Source organism: Vicugna pacos, unplaced genomic scaffold (genome assembly GCF_048564905.1).
Source record: "Vicugna pacos unplaced genomic scaffold, VicPac4 scaffold_17, whole genome shotgun sequence".
In the NCBI taxonomy this organism is placed as follows: Eukaryota; Metazoa; Chordata; class Mammalia; order Artiodactyla; family Camelidae; genus Vicugna; species Vicugna pacos.
The window spans coordinates 9,522,511-9,543,458 of record NW_027328738.1 but is presented as its reverse complement, the minus strand read 5'-3'; the positions used below and the strand labels follow the sequence as shown (position 1 = coordinate 9,543,458).

Below are 20,948 nucleotides of genomic sequence, written 5' to 3'. Positions count from 1 at the left end.
AAAGAAGTTGTGGTTTATTTATACAATGGAATACTACTCGGCCATAACAAAGAATAACATAATGCCATTTGCAGGAAAATGAATGGACCTAGAGATCATCATTCTAAGTGAAGCAAGCCGGAAAGAGAAAGAAAAATACCATATGATATCACTCACGTGTGGAATCATCTCTTTTTAAAGACAAACAAGTGGCAGCTTAGAGAGTTGCAGTAAATAGCCCAAAGTCACACCATAGGAAAAGTGATGTTTGAGCCAAGAGCCCAGTACCATTTAGTTGACAAATCCTGTGATACGTTCACTATATTCTGTCAAATTGAGAAGGGGATTGTCATCTGCTGGAGGGAAATATACGTACTATTAATGTACCAAACCACTGAGTCTGGCTGAGCTACCACTCGTGCAGAGAGACCCCTTCAGCTGCTTCATTCCTAGAGACTATTGCTGCTCATCGGGAACGCCTGAGGTTGCAAACCCACATTTACGTTGTTAGATTTTATTGTAACATGTGGTGTCTTTTCATGCTTTTCCCATTTGACTTTCTACAAGCACTGTCAATCTAAGTTCTGTAACTTTTATTTCTCCATAATTCTTGGTTGTTATTTCTTAAAATATTTTCCTCTCCCTGGTTATTTCTTCTTTCTTTCTAGGACTCTCATTATATGAATATCTAGTCAGTCTCCATACTGCTTAACGTTTCTTTCACATTTTTTCAAGGTTCTCTCCCTTCCTGATCTCTTATGGAAGAGTAGAGTTCCTCAACCTGATAGCCCAGCTTTCAATTCCCTGTTCAGTTTCACACATTCTGCTAGCCAATCAAGTATTGGCCACTATGATGGGTTCCTGCTTAATATTTCTTACATCCTCCTTTAACTCTTTTAGGGTATCTTTTTTAAAATACATACATCTTGAGCTTTCTGGGATAGAGGAGTAGGAAACAGTAAGGAGGTGCTTACTGGATACTCGGTGATGGAAGAGATGGCTAGATTTAAGAGCAAAAGCTTTCAGAATAGCCATTAAAATGAGATACAACACCTGTCTTTGAGTCTTGATTGACTAAGGGTAGTTGTACACAGAGACTCAAAAACAAAGGGGAGAACCCCTTGATAAATAGCAGTAAAGCAGTTTCAGTAAAAAAAAAAATTTTTTATTCTAAGTGGCCCACTAATTTTGTGTTATCTGTTACAGGTCATTCAGACCATTGTTTTTCTTTTATAGCAATAGAATACATCAGATATCTTATTTTCCCCCTGTGGGTCTATATTCCCCAAGCCCAGGTTATAAGCTGGTAATGTAGGGAGGGAAGGGAACCGAAATCCTGGGGTGTTTCCTATACCTCCTTCAACTCACCAGGAAGGGCACAAGCTGTGGATGAAATATCTGTATGTATGTGGGGAAGGGAGCAGGGCTTAGGGAAATTTGAGTTATTTTCAAAGCAGAGAATCTATGGTGTTAAAATTGGGGCAAGATCACTGTCCATTTACCACCTTCCTCCCTACCAGGTGATCTTATCCCACAAGGAACCTCTCTACCTCCATCTCTTCTTTGCAGGAATCATCTGGCTCACTGCCTGTGTACCTGCATGTGTATGTGTGTGTTTGGGTGTTTGTGTGTATCAGGGTGGGAGAAGGGTGGATAAAACCCTTTGAGATGCATCTTCTTGTGTCTGTTAGTACCCACTCCTCTCCCAGCCCAGCTCTGAGGCTACCCAGTGCAGAGGTGAACGAATGGGCAAAGATCTCCCCGGGGGAACGTGGCAGTGAACAGAAAGGAGCACACAAAGCACCAGAAAGCACCCCCACTCCCTATAGCGTCCCCTGCAGCCCCCTTGTGGCATTTGGAGGCTTCCATCGCTGCTGCCACTCCCTCCCCACCTACACACACACACCCCTAGGACCCACTGTCGTCATCTGTCTCCCGGAGGGTTTCCAATCAATTTTTCAATACTTTCTCAACCCAACAACCTCCCTCCTTCCAGAGGCATCCGGCGTTTGGGGCAAGGAGCTGGCCATTTATGTTAGGATGCTGTGTTATTTATCTTTTTCTGTGTAACAATATAACTATACACTTACTGGCTCAAAACAGCACACACCTATTAACTCACAGTATCTGTGGGTGACGGGCTGGGTACAGGTTAGCTAGGTCCTCCGCAGCTGGCTGCCAGTGTGTCAGCCGGGACTGGGTTCTCATGTGAAGGAAAACTCCACTAGGAATGATCCACTGCCAAGCACCTGGGGCTTGTTGGCAGGGGTTAGGTTCTTGTTGACTGACAGTTACTTGTCATCTGGGTCTTCCCAACATCATACTTGCTTCCTCAATGCCAGCAAGGAGGACTTCTCTATCAAAACAAGCATTAGAATCATGTCATCTTTGTTGTGTTCTACTGGTTAAAAGTAAGTCACAGGTCCTACCCACACTCCAGGGGAGGGAGGGGGTTACACAAAGGTGTGCATACCACATAGGATAATGGGAACTGCATAAGGGGTGCTTTCTTTTGGAAACTAAAAATCGTCTTTTCCCAAAGTGTGTGAAAACCATTGAAGAGTTTTAAACGGTAAAGTGACATCTCATTCTTGCTTTAGAATGGTTGCCGGCCAGAAATGTGGGGGGTAATTGGAGGGAAAGAAAATCTGAGTCTGGGAAATCAGTTAAGAGGCTGGTTCCGTAATCCTAGTGAAATGTTGGTGGCTAGAACTAAGGTGATGCTGATGCGAAAAGAGAAAGAAGGACAAATTGGAGAGTTTTTCAAGAAATACAATGAATAGGATTAGATGATAAATGGACAGTGAGGGTTGAGGATACTCCAGCTCTGGCTTTACGAATGCGTTTGTGGACAATGACATCATTCACTGAGACGAGGGGGCGGTTTAAACATACTGTTTGAAGTGGGTACGTTTGTCCAAAACAGAATTAGATTAACCTTGTTCCCTTGAGAGAGTATCTCTTGATAAATTTCAGTTTTATGTTTGCAGAGAACCTGTTGCTCAGATGTGTTGCAACTGGTTGAATCTTCTTCAACTCACCTGTCTCGCACGTGAATCTTCAGTGTCACCGGTAGTCTGCGGCCGCATGAACATCGGTTTGCACAGCACGCCTCTCACATTGTTTGAAGGCAAAGGATGAGTTTGGGGAGGGCAAGGATACGAGGAAAGCCGTGTGCTGTAACTCTTACACTGGAGTGATCTGAGTAGGACGCCTCACAGCCCCACGTGCCGACCAAGCGCGGGGCCGACAAAGACGCGGTTCCGCGGCTCGCGCTCTCGCTTGTCCGCGGGACCCCGCACAAGCGAAGCGACCGCTCCTCCGAGAGGGACGGAGACCGCGGCTCCCCCGAGTCTCCGAGGCGCGCCACTCGCGCTCCCACCTGCTGAGGAGCGGAGTCGGGCCACGCCCGGGGGCTTCTGGGAAACGTAGTTCCAAGCCGGACGCGGCCCGCCAGCCGTGCCCCCGCTCTTGCGCATGCGCGGGTCTGCTGGCCCGAGAAGTTGGCAGCCTTTGTCAGTCCCGCGGTGGGAGGTGAGTTGTTGCTCCGGTGCGACTGCTTGCGCTCGGCCTCGGCGGCGGCCCCGGGGCGTCAGTCCGCGCCGAGCCGGGCTGGAGTGCGCGCTGGAGGAAGGGGCATCGAGGGCAGACACGAGCCCCACCCCCGAGGCCCCGGGGGGGCGCGGGTCCGAGTCCGAGCGGTGGGCGGGCGCGGGCCGGGGGCTGCGTCTGCGCGCCCGCCCCTAGGTTGCAGCCCCGACGCCGGCTTCTCCCGCCGCCCGGTCCCCGAGCAGCTCCGAGCGGCAGCGCCAGGCGTGTGAGCACCCGGCCTCAGGGACGCTGTCCCGGGTTTCCAGGTTCAAGCTCGGGACCGGAGCGAAGCCTTTCGGAGGAGCCCGCAGAGGGGAGGCAGGAAGGAGGACCACCAGGCCTCGGGGCTTTCCACTCTTCTGCCCGGGGGGGGGGGGCAGGAGGAGGTGGTCACCATGGAGACAGATGTGGCCGAAATGCCCGGGAAGAGAGGTGAGAGGTGCTGGTGCCGAACTTGAGCTGTGGGCCGGACCAGGTTCTGCCTCCTGTGCGGGAGTCGGTGGAGAGGGCTCTGGGCAGAGCGCTGCCGTCTTTGTCTGGGGATGGCCGGGCTCTCAGAGAGAGTGGAGGGCTTAGTGTGGGATCACCTCGCTTTCCACGCCGGCTGGGTGCACAGTGGGCCCTCCAAAGCCACCCCAAAATGTAAGCGAAACGTTAGCTTCCGAGACTTGAGCATAGCCTCACTTTTCCTCACACCTTTCTCCTCCCGGGTGATTATAACCATCTTAACCTTTGTCAGTGGGTCTGAGAATTTAGCTTTTTGGTTGGCAAAAGTATCTTCCACCTGTTATTCCCCTTTGCACAATAACCCTATGGTTTCAGTAGAGCAGATATTTTTGTTTTCCGTAGGAGAAAACAGACAGAGGAGTCCCTGACTGACACAGGCTCTCCTAGACCAGCCTTTCTGGAAGTTTGGTCTGTGACCTCCTGCACCAGAATCCACACCCTGTCCCGACCTGGGCTTGTTAGATTTCTAGATTGTACCCCAGGCTCAACTAATGATAATTATCTGTGGCTGGGATCCAGCAACCTACATTGGAACTAAGCATGCAGGGTGATTTTTTTCAGAATCATTGAGCCTGTTTTTCCCGTTTTAATTTAATGTAAATTAAGCTCAGAAAAAAAATGTCCAGACCAGAGAGTGTCGTCTTCCAGGATGTGTTATGATTCTGGCAACTGGATGAATTTAAGCCCCAGGTAACAACACTCCTGGACGTTCTCCATGATCCTGGGTTGTTTCAGGCTCCTTGCAGTCGCAGTGTTTGTAGGGAGCACCATTAGTGTGATGGCGGGAATTTTAAATGTGTAAATCTGAGTCACAAGATAGATCCAAGCCCCATCATTACTGCTTTCTTGCCCTTAGCTCTGTCTTCCCAGGAGTCTCCATTCTCCCAAGAGAAGAGCACAGAAGAGGAAGAAGTGGCAGCTCTGCACCTCACAGCCAGGTCCCAGGTGAGAGAGTCTCTGCTGATTATTGAAACACCTCGTTTCTGGAGTACAGGCGTGCTCCCTGCTTTCTGATGCAGAGCTTCTGTGTCTGCTGGAGCCCACCTAGAGAGCTGAGTTCTGCTGCTAAGAGACCACGCAAGTGAATAATGGACTCAGTGGAAAATGTTTTCTACTTCCTCTTGGTACCTTCTCCATCTAGTGTTTACTGTCACTAAACAGGCATGGAAGCTAGTTTCTGTGCTTGGTATCTTGGGAAACTAATTTAAAAGACAGTGTGGTTCATACCCCTTAGAATTTATTTTTCGGTTGGGGAAACAGCATGCACATGACTGTTAAGTAGGAGTTTAAGAAAGTGCCTTAAGTACTGGAGTGAATTATGAACATACTCAGTGCTCAGGTGGTTCAAAGAAATGCTGGAAAAGGAAGCCTAGGCAAGGCTTAATTTAAAGAGCTAGAATCCAGCCCTCTGAGATGATGAGTGCTGAAGTATTTAAGAGGTGGACTGTTACCAGATTGCAGCTTTACTTTGCAAACTCCCCCTTCCCCCAGGGCAAGTATTAAGGCTTGTTGAATTGAAGCGGTAGTTGTAGTCTGTGGGTGATTAGTACATCCATCTTTCCACTTTTTGTATGTCTGAAGATTTTTATTAAACGAAGCTGGGTAGGAGGCAAGAGCTCCCTGTGATGTGTGTCATACCACAACCCAAAGATTCCTCAGCTGGCCTCTCTCTTCGCTACAGTTTAACCAAAAGTGTAAAAAGTAGACATTGCACATTTCTGCTGTTTGTAAGAGTGGTTTCTCAGGATGCTTCTGTACTTATGTGCCTCCACTGGGTTCTCGAAGGCCATATGTTAATATTGAAGACTTTATTAGTCAGGAAGCTTTAAGCTGCAGCTGATGGAAACTCAACTCAGACTAGCTTAAGCAAAAAGAGGTATTTACTGGGAAAGGGTGTAGCTCAGTGGTAGAGCATGTACTTAGCATGCATGAGGTCCTGGACTCAATCCCCAGTACCTCCATTAAAAATAAATAAATAAACAAACAAACCTAATTACCTGCCCTCCCCCAAAAATAATAAAATAAAATAAAATAAAATTTTAAGGAGGTATTTATGGACTAATATAACTGAAAACTACAGGTCTGGCTAAAACTGAGCTCCAGCAGCAACCTAACAACCTGTTCTCCCCATCTCATGGACCTTTCCTTTTCTCCCTGTGGGTTTTGCTCTCAAGCAGGCTCTTCTCCTAGTGCAGGCTGGCCCCAGACAAATTTAGGCTCACATCTTCCGATACTGAAGATCAGGGAGAAAGGGCATCTTCGCTCCTGGTCATTTCAGAAGTCCTGAGGTTAGCTCTTTAACAGGCATTAGCCCCGTTCTTGGACCATTGTTGGCCGAATCTGGGTGTAATGATCAGAGTAGGGAAATAACCTGCACAGACACATGCACATCCCACCCATGGGTCAGAGATGGAGTTAGTGCTCCCTGAACTGTGTGGACTAAAGGTGGCCAGGCACAGCAGCCCCAGGAAAATCAGGGTGCAGGTCCCAGAAGAAGGGGGAATGCTTTATGCATTTCAGCACTTTGATATTAGATTCAAGACTTGTCACAGCTTCAGGATGGGTTAAACCTTTTACGGAAATTTTTAAAACTGTCCTTTTTGCATTGCATTAGATTTTGTTTTTGCTAATATTCCAACTTTTTTCTTACTCGAATTTGCCTGGGCTATTTATCTTTTACTTACTAGATTTTTAAAAATATTAAAGTTTTAATTCTTTCTCATTGTAACCGGGTAAATGGCATAGACACCTATAAATATAAAAGTGTATTACTCATACTTACCTCCCCAAATTCAGTCCCCTCTGCCTACTGAGGATGACAGTTGGGTGTATATTTTTCCACATGTTTTTGTTGAGTTTGTACTACTGTATTTAGACATGTGGTATACTGTATTTCCTTCCATTCCCCCAGCCCCAACTTTGGAGATTTTGTTTGGGTCTCCTTTCCGTAAAGAGGATGTGGCTATTTTAAGAAACCTTTTTATAAGGGAAATTAATTTATTCACATTAATATGATTCCGTGTATGTTTCACATTTTTCCTGTCATGTGATTTTTATAATTCTGCTTATTATGCTTTGTTTATTCTTTTGTATTTTTTTCAGCCTTTTGTGCAGTAGCTTGCATTTTTGTTATTCTATTTTTTTTGATGATTTGGAAGCTGATTCCCACTGAGTGTCAGTTTAGTTCTAGATATGCAGCTTGTAGGATCAAAGTCATTTTTTCTCATAATATCTTGTCTACTTAGTTGCTACTTACTGATTTTTACATTTTATGTTATTTTACAAGGATATTTCTTATTTTTTAAGTCTCAGATTATTTCCATTTTTGGAAACTTTACTTTGAAATAATTTTAGACTTATAGAAATGTAGCAAATGGTAGAAAGATTTCTCATATGCTCTCCAAATTCTTCAAAATTTAGCATTTTACCTCGCTTTATTATTTTTTCCCCCAAATCAGGAAGTTATCATTGGCACAGTGCTATAACCTACTGCTCTTATTCAGATTTCCCAGGTGTCATAGTTTCTTATTTTTCTTCCCCTTAATTTCTGTTTTTATCCTATAATTCTTTCTGCTTTCCTTAGTTGTTAGGTTCTTTCTCTAATTTGACTTGTATGCTTTGTTCATTTAATGACTTTTTTTTAATGAAATGGAAACATTTCCTTTGAGTACAATTTCAGACATTTGGCTTTGATTTTTGTATTTTATTTCATTATTATTTTGAAATTTTGATATATTTTTTCAGTATCAGTTACTGCTCTGTTCCATTTCTGTTTTAGAATTTATTAACATTTACTTTGTCACTTTTGCAAATGCTTCATGAATATTTAAATAGAAGATGTTTTCTATCCAGCTGTAGCATTTGGTGTATATTTATTTCAACAACCTGGAATGTTGTTCCCATTCTCTTTGGCTTTATGGAAAGAGAAGCGTTCAGTGCTGACATGTATCTATGTCCATATAGTTTTTGTACTTTTTCTGTTATATAAACTTAATTCTGTGGTATTTACATGTAAACATTTATTTGGTCTATCTGTACCCTTAATTAATTTGTTGCTGTCATTTTCCGATTTAATGCTCTGTGCCTTGACCTGATTCCGCGCTTCACCAGAGATGCCTGCTGTCAGTCTGTTCATTCCATGACTTCTCCAGTCACAGGTTCTGTAGAGATTGATTTTTCTTGAGGACTCACAAGGAGAATTATTCATGCATGCCTTTTTTCCCCTCCACCTACATTTTGCTTACTTTGCCAGACTACATTGTTGACTCAGTGGTTCATGTTTTAAGTCTTTATTCCCCAGAAAAATTGCAGTCTCTCCATGGAGAAACCCTGCTCTTCCTTCTTACAGTTGTCATGTTGACAGTGGACATGGCACATAATTGATACCCAGTGACTTTACGCAGAATGTTCAGAATCTGAACATGTTCGGATGCTTGTCATTTATCACAGTCATTTCTCCTGTTTGAATTTATCTGTGCCTCTGCTCCAGGGCCAACAGAAACAAGGGGGTGAGAGGAAGATGACTGAGTGAGAGACGGTGAACAAAAGCATGTTTTGTGTCCTAGGCACCTGTGACATTCAAGGAAGTGGCCATGGACTTTACCCCAGAGGAGTGGGGGAGGCTGGACCTGGCACACAGGGACGTGATGCTGGAGAACTACAGGAGCCTGGTCTCACTGTGTAAGGACGGGCTCTCCCCGCGACCTGCAACACGCTGGGGAGGGCATCAGCACTTTATTGAAAGTGAAGTAGCTGAGCAGAACCTTCACTCTGGCATCCGGGGGTCGGAACGTGTTGATCCCTTTGGGCCCAGAGGAAATCTCTTTCTGCTCTAGGTTCTTGGTGAAATGCCTGTGCTTGCTTTGGGTCAGGAGTCTTTGGATTTGAGTGGCAGAAACCAGACTTACACTAGTTGAAAAGGGACCCAGGGATACTGTCAGGAATCTCTTTTGTTTATTTATTTTTCAGTCACATGGCTTGGCTTTGCCCCTTGTTGGCTTTATCTTAGGATCTCCCCGGATGGCTAGATGGCCCCTGGCCACTCTGGGATTCCATGATTCTTCCAGTTAGAGCACTGAGGCAAAAAAGCTAGTGCTTCTGTTCTGGAGATTCAGGAAATTGGGCCATGTGTCCATCAGTGAAACAATTACTTGAATCGGGGAGGTGAAGTATGCTCTGGCCAGTTTGGATCCTTTGCCCATGTGTGTGTGTGTACGTGCGTGCTTGTGCATGTGGGCATGCGCACGTGCATAGCACATGTGCAGGTACATGTACGTGTTTACATGAGGGGTGGAGGGAGCGAAGTTGGCTCCTCCCAAACCTCATGTAATACATTCCCTACGAGCATTGGTTCCAGTAACTAAGAAGGAAGAAAGGAAAACCATCAGAAGACAACCACTGGATTCCACAGTCCTGGCCACGTGGTGGTGCCACTGAAGTCCCCCTTTGCCCAACTCCTTCCTCAGTCCAAGCTGAGGTCTAACCTGCAAGGTCTCGCTGGAACTCCTGCAATAAAGAAATAAAGAGAAAGTCTCTTCTATTTCTACAGGTGCAAAGATTTGTCTACTCAAGTGCATGTAGACTTCCTTACCAGGCCCAGACTCTGGCCGCACCTGTTTGAAGCTTCACTCAGAGGCCTGCCCTCCCTCGTCCCAGGTGTTCCTGTAACAGCCTGTCTTCTCTGTAGCTCCAGGGTGTGGGGCTGCGCTCTAGGATCGACCTTGGTGCCCATCACACATAGCTAAGTCCCTTTTTTTTCTCTCTCTCCCTTTCTTTTTAATGAGCAGGGCTTCCAGTTTCCAAAGCTGAGCACTACGATTTGGAGAATGGAAAAGATCCCTTGGTGCTTGAGAGAAAAGCACCCAAAAACAGCTGTTCAGGTGAGTCAGGTAGACGGGGGCTTCAAGAGGAAGAGCCCTGCGGGACACTGAGGAAGTGGCGCTTCTCAGTGCCTGAGAGAGAACGCTAGGAGTGCCAACGTGCTTTTATTTTCTAAATGTCTTATGTTAAATTATGTCGCGTTTTAAATACATACGAAGGTCAAGGAAATAACACCAGATCAAACACATGCAAATGTTTGCTTCCTTTTGCCTTTTCTCTTTTTTCACCCTTTTTTGTAATGTGAAATAGATGTACGGTTCTGTGAATTTTCACAAATTGAACACATTCATGAAACTATCACCCAGATCAAGAAACAAACTTCCCAGCACCCCAGAAAGCATCTCTGTGGCCCCTTTAAGTTACCTCCCTCCTTCCAAGATTTGCTTAACTTCTGACACCAGATCAGTTTTACCTGTTCTTGACCTTTATTATTTAGACAGTCACGTTGTGCGTGCTCGTGTGTCTGGCCTCCTTCCCGGAATGTTGATGTGACATCCGTCCGTGCTGTTGCGTGTGGCTGCAGTCTGCCCATTCTCAGTGTCGTCCAGTCTTCCATCGTGTCACCCTGCCCGCTTGTTTATCCCTTCTCCCGAGGTGGCTCGCGGGCGTCTCCGGGTTTGGGCTGTCTGAGTAGCGCTGCTGTGTGCGCTGTTTCCCACGTCCCTCGGTGGATGCAGGCACGCCCGTCTGTCGGACACGTGCGTACGAGTAGGATTGTTGGATCGGGGCAGGTGCTGTTCACTTCTGGTAAATCTCACCAAACAGATTTCCAGAGTCACTGTACCAACCACGTTCCCACTAGCAGGTGGGAGGAGTGGGTGGGTTCCCCTTATTCTGCATCGTCACCAGCACTTGATTGTCTTCTACATTTTAGCCATTCTTATAAATGTCTGGTGTTTTCCAGTTTTTAAGAAATAAAAAAAGGTTACAGATTTAGAGTTCTTACATTCTCTTTCCCCCTGGAAATAACTGGTTGGTGCAGTTGGTGTGAGTCATTCTAATGTCTGTGTGTGTGTAGACACACACACGCCAAAAACAATATGTACATACAGTGTACTTTTTCTTTTACAACCCAATTTTTTAACCCTCACATTGTATTTTGATATTAATCTCTATTAACACATATAATTTGTGTTTATGCACTTTAACTACTATGAAAGAAGTCCAGTTGTGTGAGTAAACTGTGAAGTTTATTTTCACTTCTTTGACATTAATTAGTAAAAGAATTGCAATGATCATCCTTTTACTGACTCCTTACGTTCACCTCGAGAGCTGGGTTAGGGTAGATAACCAGAATATGCAGCACTAGACCTTGAAGTATCACATGATCAGCCAAGGCCCCACCACAATCCTGGCCAATAATTGATGCTCTTAGATGTAGTAATTTTTGTCAGTCTGATGGATATGAAATGATGTTTCATGTTTTTTTAATTTACATTTCTCTGGTTATGAGTGGGTTTGAGTATTTCCTGTGTTAGCTATTCACATTTCCTCTTTTATAAATTACCTGCAGTTACCCTTTGCGTGCTTTAGAAAGTGGGCCATTCACATCTTTTTCTTGATTTCTTAGAGTTCTTTATATATTTTAAATACTAATAGATGGCAAAGGTACCATTACAAATCAGTGAGAAAAAATTGGTTCTCTTAGTCTGTGGCTTATTTTATTTTATGGTGTATTATACAAGCATAATTTAACATTTTTAATGTTAGAAGATTTATCTTTTTTTTAATAGTTTTTGCTTTTTGTGAATTGTCTTCCTTATTCGAATGTCAGGAAGATAATCTGTACTTTATTCTAAAATGCTTGAGCTTTGTTTTAAAGATAGTATTTTTTTTTGTATATGATGTGAAATAGGGAACTAATTTTATCTGTTTTTCCTACTTAAAGCCAATAGTCCAATGTCATTTATTGAAAATGTATCTTTCATCACTGATTTGTGCTAACTCTTAGGTAAACCCAGGTCCCATGCATACTTGGGTCTATTTCTGGAGTCCCTGGTTACGTGGCTGTCTGTGCTGTGATAACCTATTGTTGTAATTACTACACTTTGTAGTATGTGTCTCTCATAAAGAAAATCTTCCCTTAATATTCTGTTTTTTAAATCTTCTTGTCCTTTTGAATACAGAGTTATTACATCCGCCCCTGTGGACAGAGATGTGTTTCCCCTTGGAGACCTGTCTGTTTCGTGACTTGCGTGTTCACCACCCTTCTTTTTTTTGTGGGAAATACTGTCATTTTCTTAGTGATCTACAATAACTCGTCATGTATGAGGTCGTTAATCTTTATGTTACAGATGCGCCTTGTAGTTTTTGCCTTTCCATCTGGCTGTGCTTCTTAACATACAGACTTAATGTATCACAATCTTGTGTTTCCTGTCTTTTGTTAGCACTTAGAAAGTCCTTTCTCATGCCGCAATTACAAAAATACTTGCTTCTGTTCTCTTCTTTTGTCCTTTCATTTTCTTTCCCCCTTTTAAACCTTTAATCTGTTTGGAATTGCCTCTTACTTCTCTGGTTCTATCTGCTTGGCTGTCTCTTCTGAACCATTAAATATTTGAGCTACTCAAGGTTTGGTTGGAATCCCCCTCCCCTCAGTACCTGGAACCATGGCCTTGAGTGGCTGCCCGGGTCAGGAGGTAACAGGACTGGGGTGGAGGGGGTCGGGGGGGGCCTCGGAAGCTGGAATAGCACATGCCTCGACGGAAAGGGGTCCCTCCTGCTCTAGGCTGGCAGCCACAGGAAGCGGAGGTAGTAAGTCCTGTGGGCTCTGTGGGGAGCGTGGCTGTGTTCCAATAAAACTTTATTTAGACCTGGGTAGTGGGCAGTAGTTGGCAGCCTCTGCTCTAATTGGTCATCACTCGGCATGCTTCCAGTTTTTTTTTTTAAGAAGCTCAAAATTTGAATTTCTGTGTGAAATCTTGCTATTTTTAAGTGTTGGCAATTGGTCTCAAAAATTGTATAAACAGTGTGGGCCAGACAAGACATACCTGAGGGTCAGTTAGTCCAGCTGGCCAGCTGTGTGCAGCCTCTGCCTCCTCCTTGGGCGACTCATCCACTCCCACAACCCAATTACCCTCTCTCCCTGGGTGAATCCCAGGTCGGTGTTTCCACCCCAGACCTCCCCTTGGGGCTCCTGTTCTCAGCATATTTAAAACTGAATGCCAGATATATGCCCACATTCTCCATCCTCCCAACAGGATCTTTTTCTAGTAATTGTCTTAATGACACTCACCACCTTATCAGACTGCATAAGCCAGAAATCTATGGACAGTCCTTCAACTGCCCCTCCCTCCTTTATCCAGTTCATCACTGTGTTCATCTGCTCAAGGTCTAAATATTTCTTCACTGTTAACATCCCTCCATCTCCCTTTCCTTTGCCTGGACTCCTGTGATAATCTCCCTGATTCCACCTTTACCCCCATAAACTCCCTTTTTTTTTTTTAATTTACTTTTTTAAAAATTTTGTTGAGGGGCAGGTAATTAGGCTTATTTATTTTCTGATGGAGGTACTGGGGATTGAACCCGAACCTCCTGCACGCTAGGCAGGCGCTCTACCGCTGAGCCATACCCTCATCCCTAAGATCCATTCTTTATATCGCAGTGAGTGATGTTTTCAAAATACAGGTCAGATGCTATCACCCTTTTGCTTACATGTCAGTGGCTTCTCATTGCTCTTAGGATAACAGCCAAAATCTTTGAGGCCTACACCACCTTGCAAAAATCTGTCCTTTACTCATTATTCCAGCATTATCTCATACCTACTCTCCCTCCATTTTTATACCCTTTCTTAGCAACTCTTAATGGTTTTAGCATCGCAGGACGTAATTTAACTCCCAAAATCATTGAGGACCCTGAAGAGCTACTGTTTATGTGTGTTGTATGTACCAATAGTCACTATATTAGAAATTAAAAGTGAGAAAGATTTTAAACTACTGGATATTTAATTTTTAAACAACAATTAGAAACCCATTACGTGTTAACACAACACAATTCTAATAAAAAACAACTTTTCTCCAACAACAAAAAAAAGGGTACTGAAAAGAAGGGCCCCTTTCTGCAGTTTTGCAAGTGTCTCTGATGGATGGCTCGGTGGGAGACAGCTGTATTCTCACCCGCTTCTGACGCAGTTTCTTGTGATGTGGCGTTTTCATTGACCTGTATGAAGAAAATCCAGCCTCACACCAATATTTAATTGGAAAAGGGGGGAGTATTTTTATAGCCTTTTCAGATGATTTTGGCTAGTCTCCTGACACCACACCAAGACTAGGCAAGTGTTAGTTTCTTACAGATCAGATCCAGTGTGCACCTGAAACCGTATCCATGAGTTTTTCATACTCTTACATTAAAATCTGTTGATCTTTTGTAAAATACTGGTTCATTGAGTTATGCAGATCTTCCAAATATTGACACATCACGCTTTAAAAAAAACACACACACACAATTTTCTGTATCACCACTGACGGTATCAGAAAAGAAAGTTTTAGGAAGCTATCAAGTTCTCAGTGGTAGATAAAAGTTTTCTAAAATTCTAATTTCTGCAAGAAGGCACATTCTTTTGTCAGATTTGAGAAAATACCCACCAAATATCCAACAAAGATAACAGTTGGTCAGTCATTCTTTCTAGTAAAAATGGTGGTCCGTGGAAAAAGTGGCTAGTTCAGCTCTCAAACCATCACACAAGTGGTTTTCCTCAAGACAACCATCCTACTTTGATATGAGCAGACTTGCTTTATGAATATTTCCTGGTCCATTATCCAGAATATTCAAAGGTCATGTGGTCAAGGTTTGAAATTTAATAAATTAATTTTATTATATTAATAATGTTTCCTGTTGTTTCCTCAGACATTTTTCCATGAAACTGGCTTTTTGTTTTTTTTTTTAACTGAGTACCTGGTGGGGAAAAATGGAACAACTCCTAGTATATTTGGTGTCTTATCCTAATTTGTACAGAAATTGTGGGCAGTTTTACCACCATTACTTTTGCAACATCAGTGCAAATGTCAAGACAGCAAAAAAGGCAAATAACATCTAAGCATTGTTCTGAAAGTAGTTTTGAAGCTACAGCCTCCCAGGGGCCCACAGACCGCGCTGTGAGACCGCTGCCTCCGTGCACCAGCGCTAGCTTATCTCAGTTCATGTTCTCGTGATTCAGCAAGCACTTACATAGGGCCTGTGCTGTGTCAGCGTTTTTAAGTGTTTTGTAAATATTCTCATTTACTGCTCATTCAGGTAGGTACTGTTTTCATTCCTCATGAAGTAGGTAGTGTCGTTGCCCTGTCTTACAGATGAGGAAACTGAAGTAGAGTCAGAGTGAATTGCCCCAGGTCACAACGGCGAGGGAGTGGCAGAGCTGGGGTGGAACTCATGCATTCTGATCGTGGAGCCCGTGCTCTCAGCTGCTGTGCTTTTCTTGAATGTCCCCCTCACCTTGGGGCTTCGGTACATATCATCCCCTCCACCTGGAACGCTCACCTCCTGCTTTTGTTCCCATTACCTGGGACCCCCACCTGAACCCCAACTCCACTTTGATGGCAGCTCCATGATTTACCTCCTCAGGGAAGCCTCCCCTCACCCCTCTATGTTCTTTCACAGCATCGTTTACCTTTTATTTCTTAGCACTTACTGCAGGTGCACTCTTACGTGTATTTGTAAGTGTTAGACTAAATTTCCTCTCCCCTCGTGCACATAGGGGCTGTGTGTGTGTGTTTTCCCACAGTGCCTAGCACTAGCGTCGTGTAGGACAGACATTCAGGAGGTCATCGTTGAATAAATGGGTGGGAGAGTAGATGAATGAACAGAGTTCATTTGGCTATATGGAATGAGGGGCAGGTCTAACTTAATTTTCTAAATCAGAGCACCATGTATTGGTAAAACAAATTATCTCTAGTTCACTGACTGAAATACCACCTTTGTATTGTCCCTAATTCCTATATAGATTTGGCTTTATTTCTGAAATTGCTCTTCTATTTCCCTGGTCTATTTATGTCTTCTTTTGAACCACATTCTTGAAGTTATTTTAGTTTTATAAAGTAGCTTCATATTGGATATAAAAATTCTGATAGCTTGATATCAGATATATTCAGAGAAGTTAGCTTCCCTCCCTGTCCTGTCTCCTCTGTTCTCCATAGGTGACCATTTTTATTAGTATTTCATTTGTCCGTCTTTGGTTTTGGAAGATAGAACCAAATATGTCTGTGTATTTGTTTCCCTCCCCCTTTTTTCCCTGCACAAAAGATAGTAAACTATACGCTTTCCTTTGCAGCTTGCTGTGTTTTTTAAGTTTATTTAATATCTCCTGAAGATCGCATCATAGCGATATGTAGAGGTCATTCTCCTATTTTTTTAAGTTGCACGTACTCCGTTGTGTGCATACACCACAGTTTAATCAGTTCTCTATACTAGGATATTTGCGATGTTACCAGTCTTTTGCTACCTCGGTGTTGTAATGAGTAATAACCTTGTGCATGTATAGTTTAATACATTTGCCATTGTGCCTTTGGGAGCTCATAGGAGATTTTTGAACAGGGACATATTATGAAAGTATTGTTAGGGAAGGTTAAACTAAATGGAACGCATATTTGGAGTAGAGTTGGTTGACTGGAAACTTAGAAGTCGAAGTTGCACTCTACACTAAGGTGATAGCCGCTGGGGTATTTACCGCAGCACTGGGTCTTCTATGAGAGCTTGTTCCTCCCCGTCCTGATCTAGGAACTTACTTCCTGTCCACCTGGTGACATGGTGCTTCATCTGCGTCCCTCCTCCTGTCTTTCTGATCATCCTTCCCCTGTTCTGACTCCTGGATAAGCTCTTCTGATCTTTGCATATACTGTGCATGTGTCTCCCTCCATCTGCTTCTCTTTGCAAATCATCTTACAAGAGTCAAATCCACTACCCGTCGAAGTTATGCTTTTCACCTTCATTAACTCTTATCCATTACAGAACTGCCCTTTTGTTGAACTCAGAAAATGAAGGAAATTTGCGTTTCCAATTTCTTTCAGACTTGGAGACTAGACCCGAGAGCAAAGATTCCACTTCAGTGCAAGATTTTTCCAAAGAGGAGTCATGCCAGGTTGCAGTAATAGACAGGCTGACAAGGAGTAGCGTCTATGACTCCGACTTGGAAACAGCTCTCGAGTGTGAAAACTGGGTAGAGAACCAGCAAGGAGATCAGGAGAGACACTTGAGAGAAATGCTCTCCCACGTGAATTCACTCTCCGAAGAGAGGGCTCGTGAGCGTGATGTTTACTGGAAAAACTTCGGCCAGAAGTCAGTCCTCCTCCCTCAAGACAGAGTTCCCAAAGGATCCTATGCCTTTCATACCCTTGAAAAAAGAATGAAACAGAAATCAACCCTAATGAAAAAGCAGAGGACCTATAAAGAGAAAAAGCCTCATAAGTGTAACGACTGTGGTGAGCTCTTCACTTACCACTCGGTGCTCGTCAGACACCAGAGGGTCCACACCGGGGAGAAGCCCTACAGCTGCGGTGAGTGTGGCAAGTCTTTCAGCCACAGGGCCAACTTAACCAAACATCAGAGGACTCACACGAGAATCCTTTTCGAGTGCAGTGAATGCAAGAAGGCCTTCACGGAAAGCTCATCCCTCGCGATACATCAGAGGATTCACGTTGGAGAGAGGCCTTACGAGTGCAGCGAGTGTGGGAAAGGCTTCAATCGAAGCACCCATTTCATGCAGCACCAGTTAATCCACACAGGGGTGAAGCCGTACGAATGCAACGAGTGTGACAAAGCCTTCATCCATTCGTCAGCTCTCATCAAACATCAAAGAACTCACACGGGAGAGAAACCCTACAAGTGTCAGGAGTGTGGGAAAGCCTTCAGCCATTGCTCTTCCCTTACTAAGCATCAGAGAGTTCACACCGGGGAAAAACCATATGAATGCAGCGAATGTGGGAAAACCTTTAGCCAGAGCACACATCTTGTTCAGCATCAGAGAATCCATACTGGAGAGAAACCCTACGAGTGTAATGAGTGTGGGAAAACCTTCAGCCAGAGCTCAAATTTTGCCAAACATCAAAGAATTCACACTGGAAAGAAGCCGTACAAATGTAATGAATGCGGAAAAGCCTTCATTCATTTGTCAGCTCTTATTCAACACCAGAGAACTCACACTGGAGAGAAACCCTACAGATGCAGTGAGTGTGGGAAAAGCTTTAAGTGCAGCTCATCCCTCATCAGACATCAGAGGATTCACACTGAAGGGTAGCCCTGAGAAGTTCCTGAATGTGAGAAAATGTAAGTTGGTCTTGTCTCTGTGTTCGATCCCTGAGTGTTTAGGTAGAAGACGTGTAGATGCAACTTGAGGACCAGTTCTGTGGTGTCTGTCTCTATTTGCGTAATACATAGTTTTGAGCCATGAACAGCCTGTGTCTTATATCCGTTGATTTGATCATTCTGAACTCTTCCAGCTAGAAATCTCAAATGTTGATCTCTCACCCAACCCCTGCAGCCCCCAACGTACCCTTCTGTGGAAATTCAGTAAATCCCTGGGACTGGGTAGCAGTACATCCTGTGAAACCCAGGGCCCCGACTTGGCCACACCCATGCCTGCCACGGCATCTCACTTTGAAGGACATCACTCGGTCGGTTAGGCTCACACTCTTGTCATCGGGAAGACGCAGAGTTGTTCCCCTTTGGTCCCAAGTGGAGACCTAGACACAGGAAGAGTGTCTTTCTTTTCCACGAGCTACAAAAACCAAAAGATTCAGCGGTTGGAATGTGCTTTGGATTCCCTCCCCAGCCCTGCAGGCTACTATCCCATTTGACGGACATAAAACGTGGGCTCTAATCATGTTCCCATGGTTTGTGCTGGTCGCAGACTTAGGTCCCTGTCGTCCCTCTGCCGTGTGTGGCTTCACTTTACACTTGCTTGGAAGTGACCCCGAGGCAGAGGATGGGCCGGAGTCTTAACTGTCATTTTTGATCAAGTCCCCCTTCTCTCACCTCTGGCATGGGGTGAATTTTCTACAATCAGTATTAGGGAGATTTCATGTCCTTAGCTTACTCTGTTCTCTGTAAACTCCGCTGTGCCACTTTGAGAAAAAGCCCCCGGGATGCTGGGAGTCTGAAAAGTTGACGGGTCTGGTGTGTTGTTATCCCTAGGGCCCCCGTCGAGAAGAGCTGAGGCAGCCGTGAGGCACAAGGACACACCTTCGTGTCACGTACGGAACGCGGCACATGGGACAGTGACTGCTGGAGGACAGGCAGCTCCCCGCCGTGAAGAAGTCGCCGTCTCTCGGGCCTCATGCCTTCCCAGTTTTGGTGGCTGTCCTCTGTACGTTGTTGGCCGTAGCTGTACCCCAGAGCCCCCAGGAAGGTAGCAGAGGCTCGAAGCCATGGTGGTCTATTGGCATCAGTTACGTGGGTGACCAAAGACCCGTGTGGTGGGATCAGAAACACAGAAGCAAAAGTTCAAATAAATATTTAGCAAAACACTTTACACACGTCAGGGTTTTTTCTGCTATATTGTGTGGAAAGATTGTAGAAAAGATGGAGAGGAAACAGTAGTTAGTTACAGGTTTCTTCTTTCTCTCCTAAATCCTATCGTGTTTTGAACATTCAGCAGCCAGACTGTGCTCTTGCCCCCTCCACATGATCTCCTTTACTTCTTTTTTTGTAAGTTAGAAAATTTTACCAAAGTTTAATAGTATAATCTTGATTTTTCAAAACAGCCGCCAGCTTTTCAGCTCTGGACGCGGCGGTTACGCAGCCTCGTGGGACTGGTTCACCAGAACTATCATGCTTCCTCAGGGAAGCGCAGAGACCGTCTTTTTCATCGTCATTGATTCCTATAACCCCCTCTGCAGGCCTGAGTTCTATTACTGGGGAGAAGTAGAGGAATAGACTGTGAAGAAGTGGTGGTAGTAGACGTCAAGCTGAAGTATAAACCCAGCAGTGATGGAAAGCAAAGAAAACAGTAGGAAATGAAATGGAAAGGACTGGAAAGAGGTTTTGGAAATAATTCTTTTAAAAAAAAAACCACGTTGAAGGGGGCCCAGCTCTGAAGTCAGGGTAGGAGACTGGTCTACCTGGGAACAAAGTAAAGGCAGAGGAGCTGACCCTTTCACCTCCTTGAGAGGGAACTGATGAGCAGGGCCCTTGGCCCCAGACCAGGCCTGTGCCACTGCCTGTCTCTGTAAATAATGTTTACATTATTACATCATCATTCACACATTGTGTTTGGCTGTTTTTGTGTTACAGCAGCAGAGGTTGTACGTCCTCAAGAGCCTAAAACACTGGCTATTTCTCAATATGCCACATGCTCGAGTGAGAAGAAATTCATCATCCAAGGGCCAACATTTGACTTATGCAGTAAGATCAATGGGTTTGAGTTCCACCACCTCCACTTGGCAATTATGTGCTTACTCTTTCTCTGCCTCAGTTTCCTTATCTGTAAAATGGGAATAGATCATTCCTCTCACAGGGTTGTAGAGGATTAAATCATGTGATGAAGAACCTGGCAAACTGAATTATGTTGAGAATATCTCTCTCTCTCTCTCTCTCTCTATTTCTGTCTCTCTCTCTCTCTCATTGGTTTCCAGGTGCCCCCATGTGTACTAAAATCCACAGATACTCAAGTCCCTTATATAAAGTGCTGTAGTACACTTGGCCATCTGTATCTGAAGCTTTTGCATCCGCAGATTCAACCAACTATGGACATCCACAATTAGTTGCATCTACGGATACAAAACCATTGAATACAGAGGGCTGACTATTGAAAAAAAAATCCACATATAAGTGGACCTGCACAGTAGACACCCATGTTGTTCAAGGGTCAACTGTTACATATTTTAATGAAGTGATGTCTTAGTCTGTTTGAGCCGCTATAACAAAATATCATTGACTAAATGGCTTATTTGTAAACAGCCATCTCCCAGTTCTGGAGACTGGGAAGTCCAAGATCAAGGTGCTGGCAGATTCAGTGTGGTGAGAGCTTTTGTAAATAAGTTCACTTGTATCATTTTTTTAGATTC

At 44.3% G+C, this 20,948-nt stretch overlaps 1 protein-coding gene across 2 annotated transcripts; it reads left to right on the top strand.

Moving 5' to 3' along the window:
- Positions 1 to 3,474: 3,474 nt before the first annotated feature.
- LOC107032909 (zinc finger protein 286A) lies at positions 3,475 to 20,439 on the top strand. Of its 2 annotated transcripts, XM_072957079.1 has the most exons (7): positions 3,480 to 3,513; positions 3,837 to 4,002; positions 4,934 to 5,022; positions 8,643 to 8,757; positions 9,864 to 9,956; positions 16,956 to 18,210; positions 19,078 to 20,439. In XM_072957079.1, the coding sequence occupies exons 2-6, from the start codon at positions 3,966 to 3,968 to the stop codon at positions 18,179 to 18,181; spliced, it is 1,560 nt and encodes a 519-aa protein (XP_072813180.1). In that variant the 5' UTR covers positions 3,480 to 3,513; positions 3,837 to 3,965; the 3' UTR covers positions 18,182 to 18,210; positions 19,078 to 20,439. The 2 variants fall into 2 exon arrangements, with proteins under 2 accessions (XP_072813179.1, XP_072813180.1); XM_072957078.1 differs by lacking the exon at positions 3,837 to 4,002 and having other exon boundaries at positions 3,475 to 3,513.
- Positions 20,440 to 20,948: the final 509 nt, after the last annotated feature.

Bases quoted from the DNA above. Each gene is read 5' to 3' on its own strand.
- LOC107032909 (XM_072957079.1), top strand. From the start codon at position 3,966: ATGGAGACAGATGTGGCCGAAATGCCCGGGAAGAGAG. The intron at 4,003-4,933 runs GTGAGAGGTGCT...TCTTGCCCTTAG, and splicing joins CGAAATGCCCGGGAAGAGAG to CTCTGTCTTCCCAGGAGTCT. The intron at 5,023-8,642 runs GTGAGAGAGTCT...TTTGTGTCCTAG, and splicing joins ACCTCACAGCCAGGTCCCAG to GCACCTGTGACATTCAAGGA.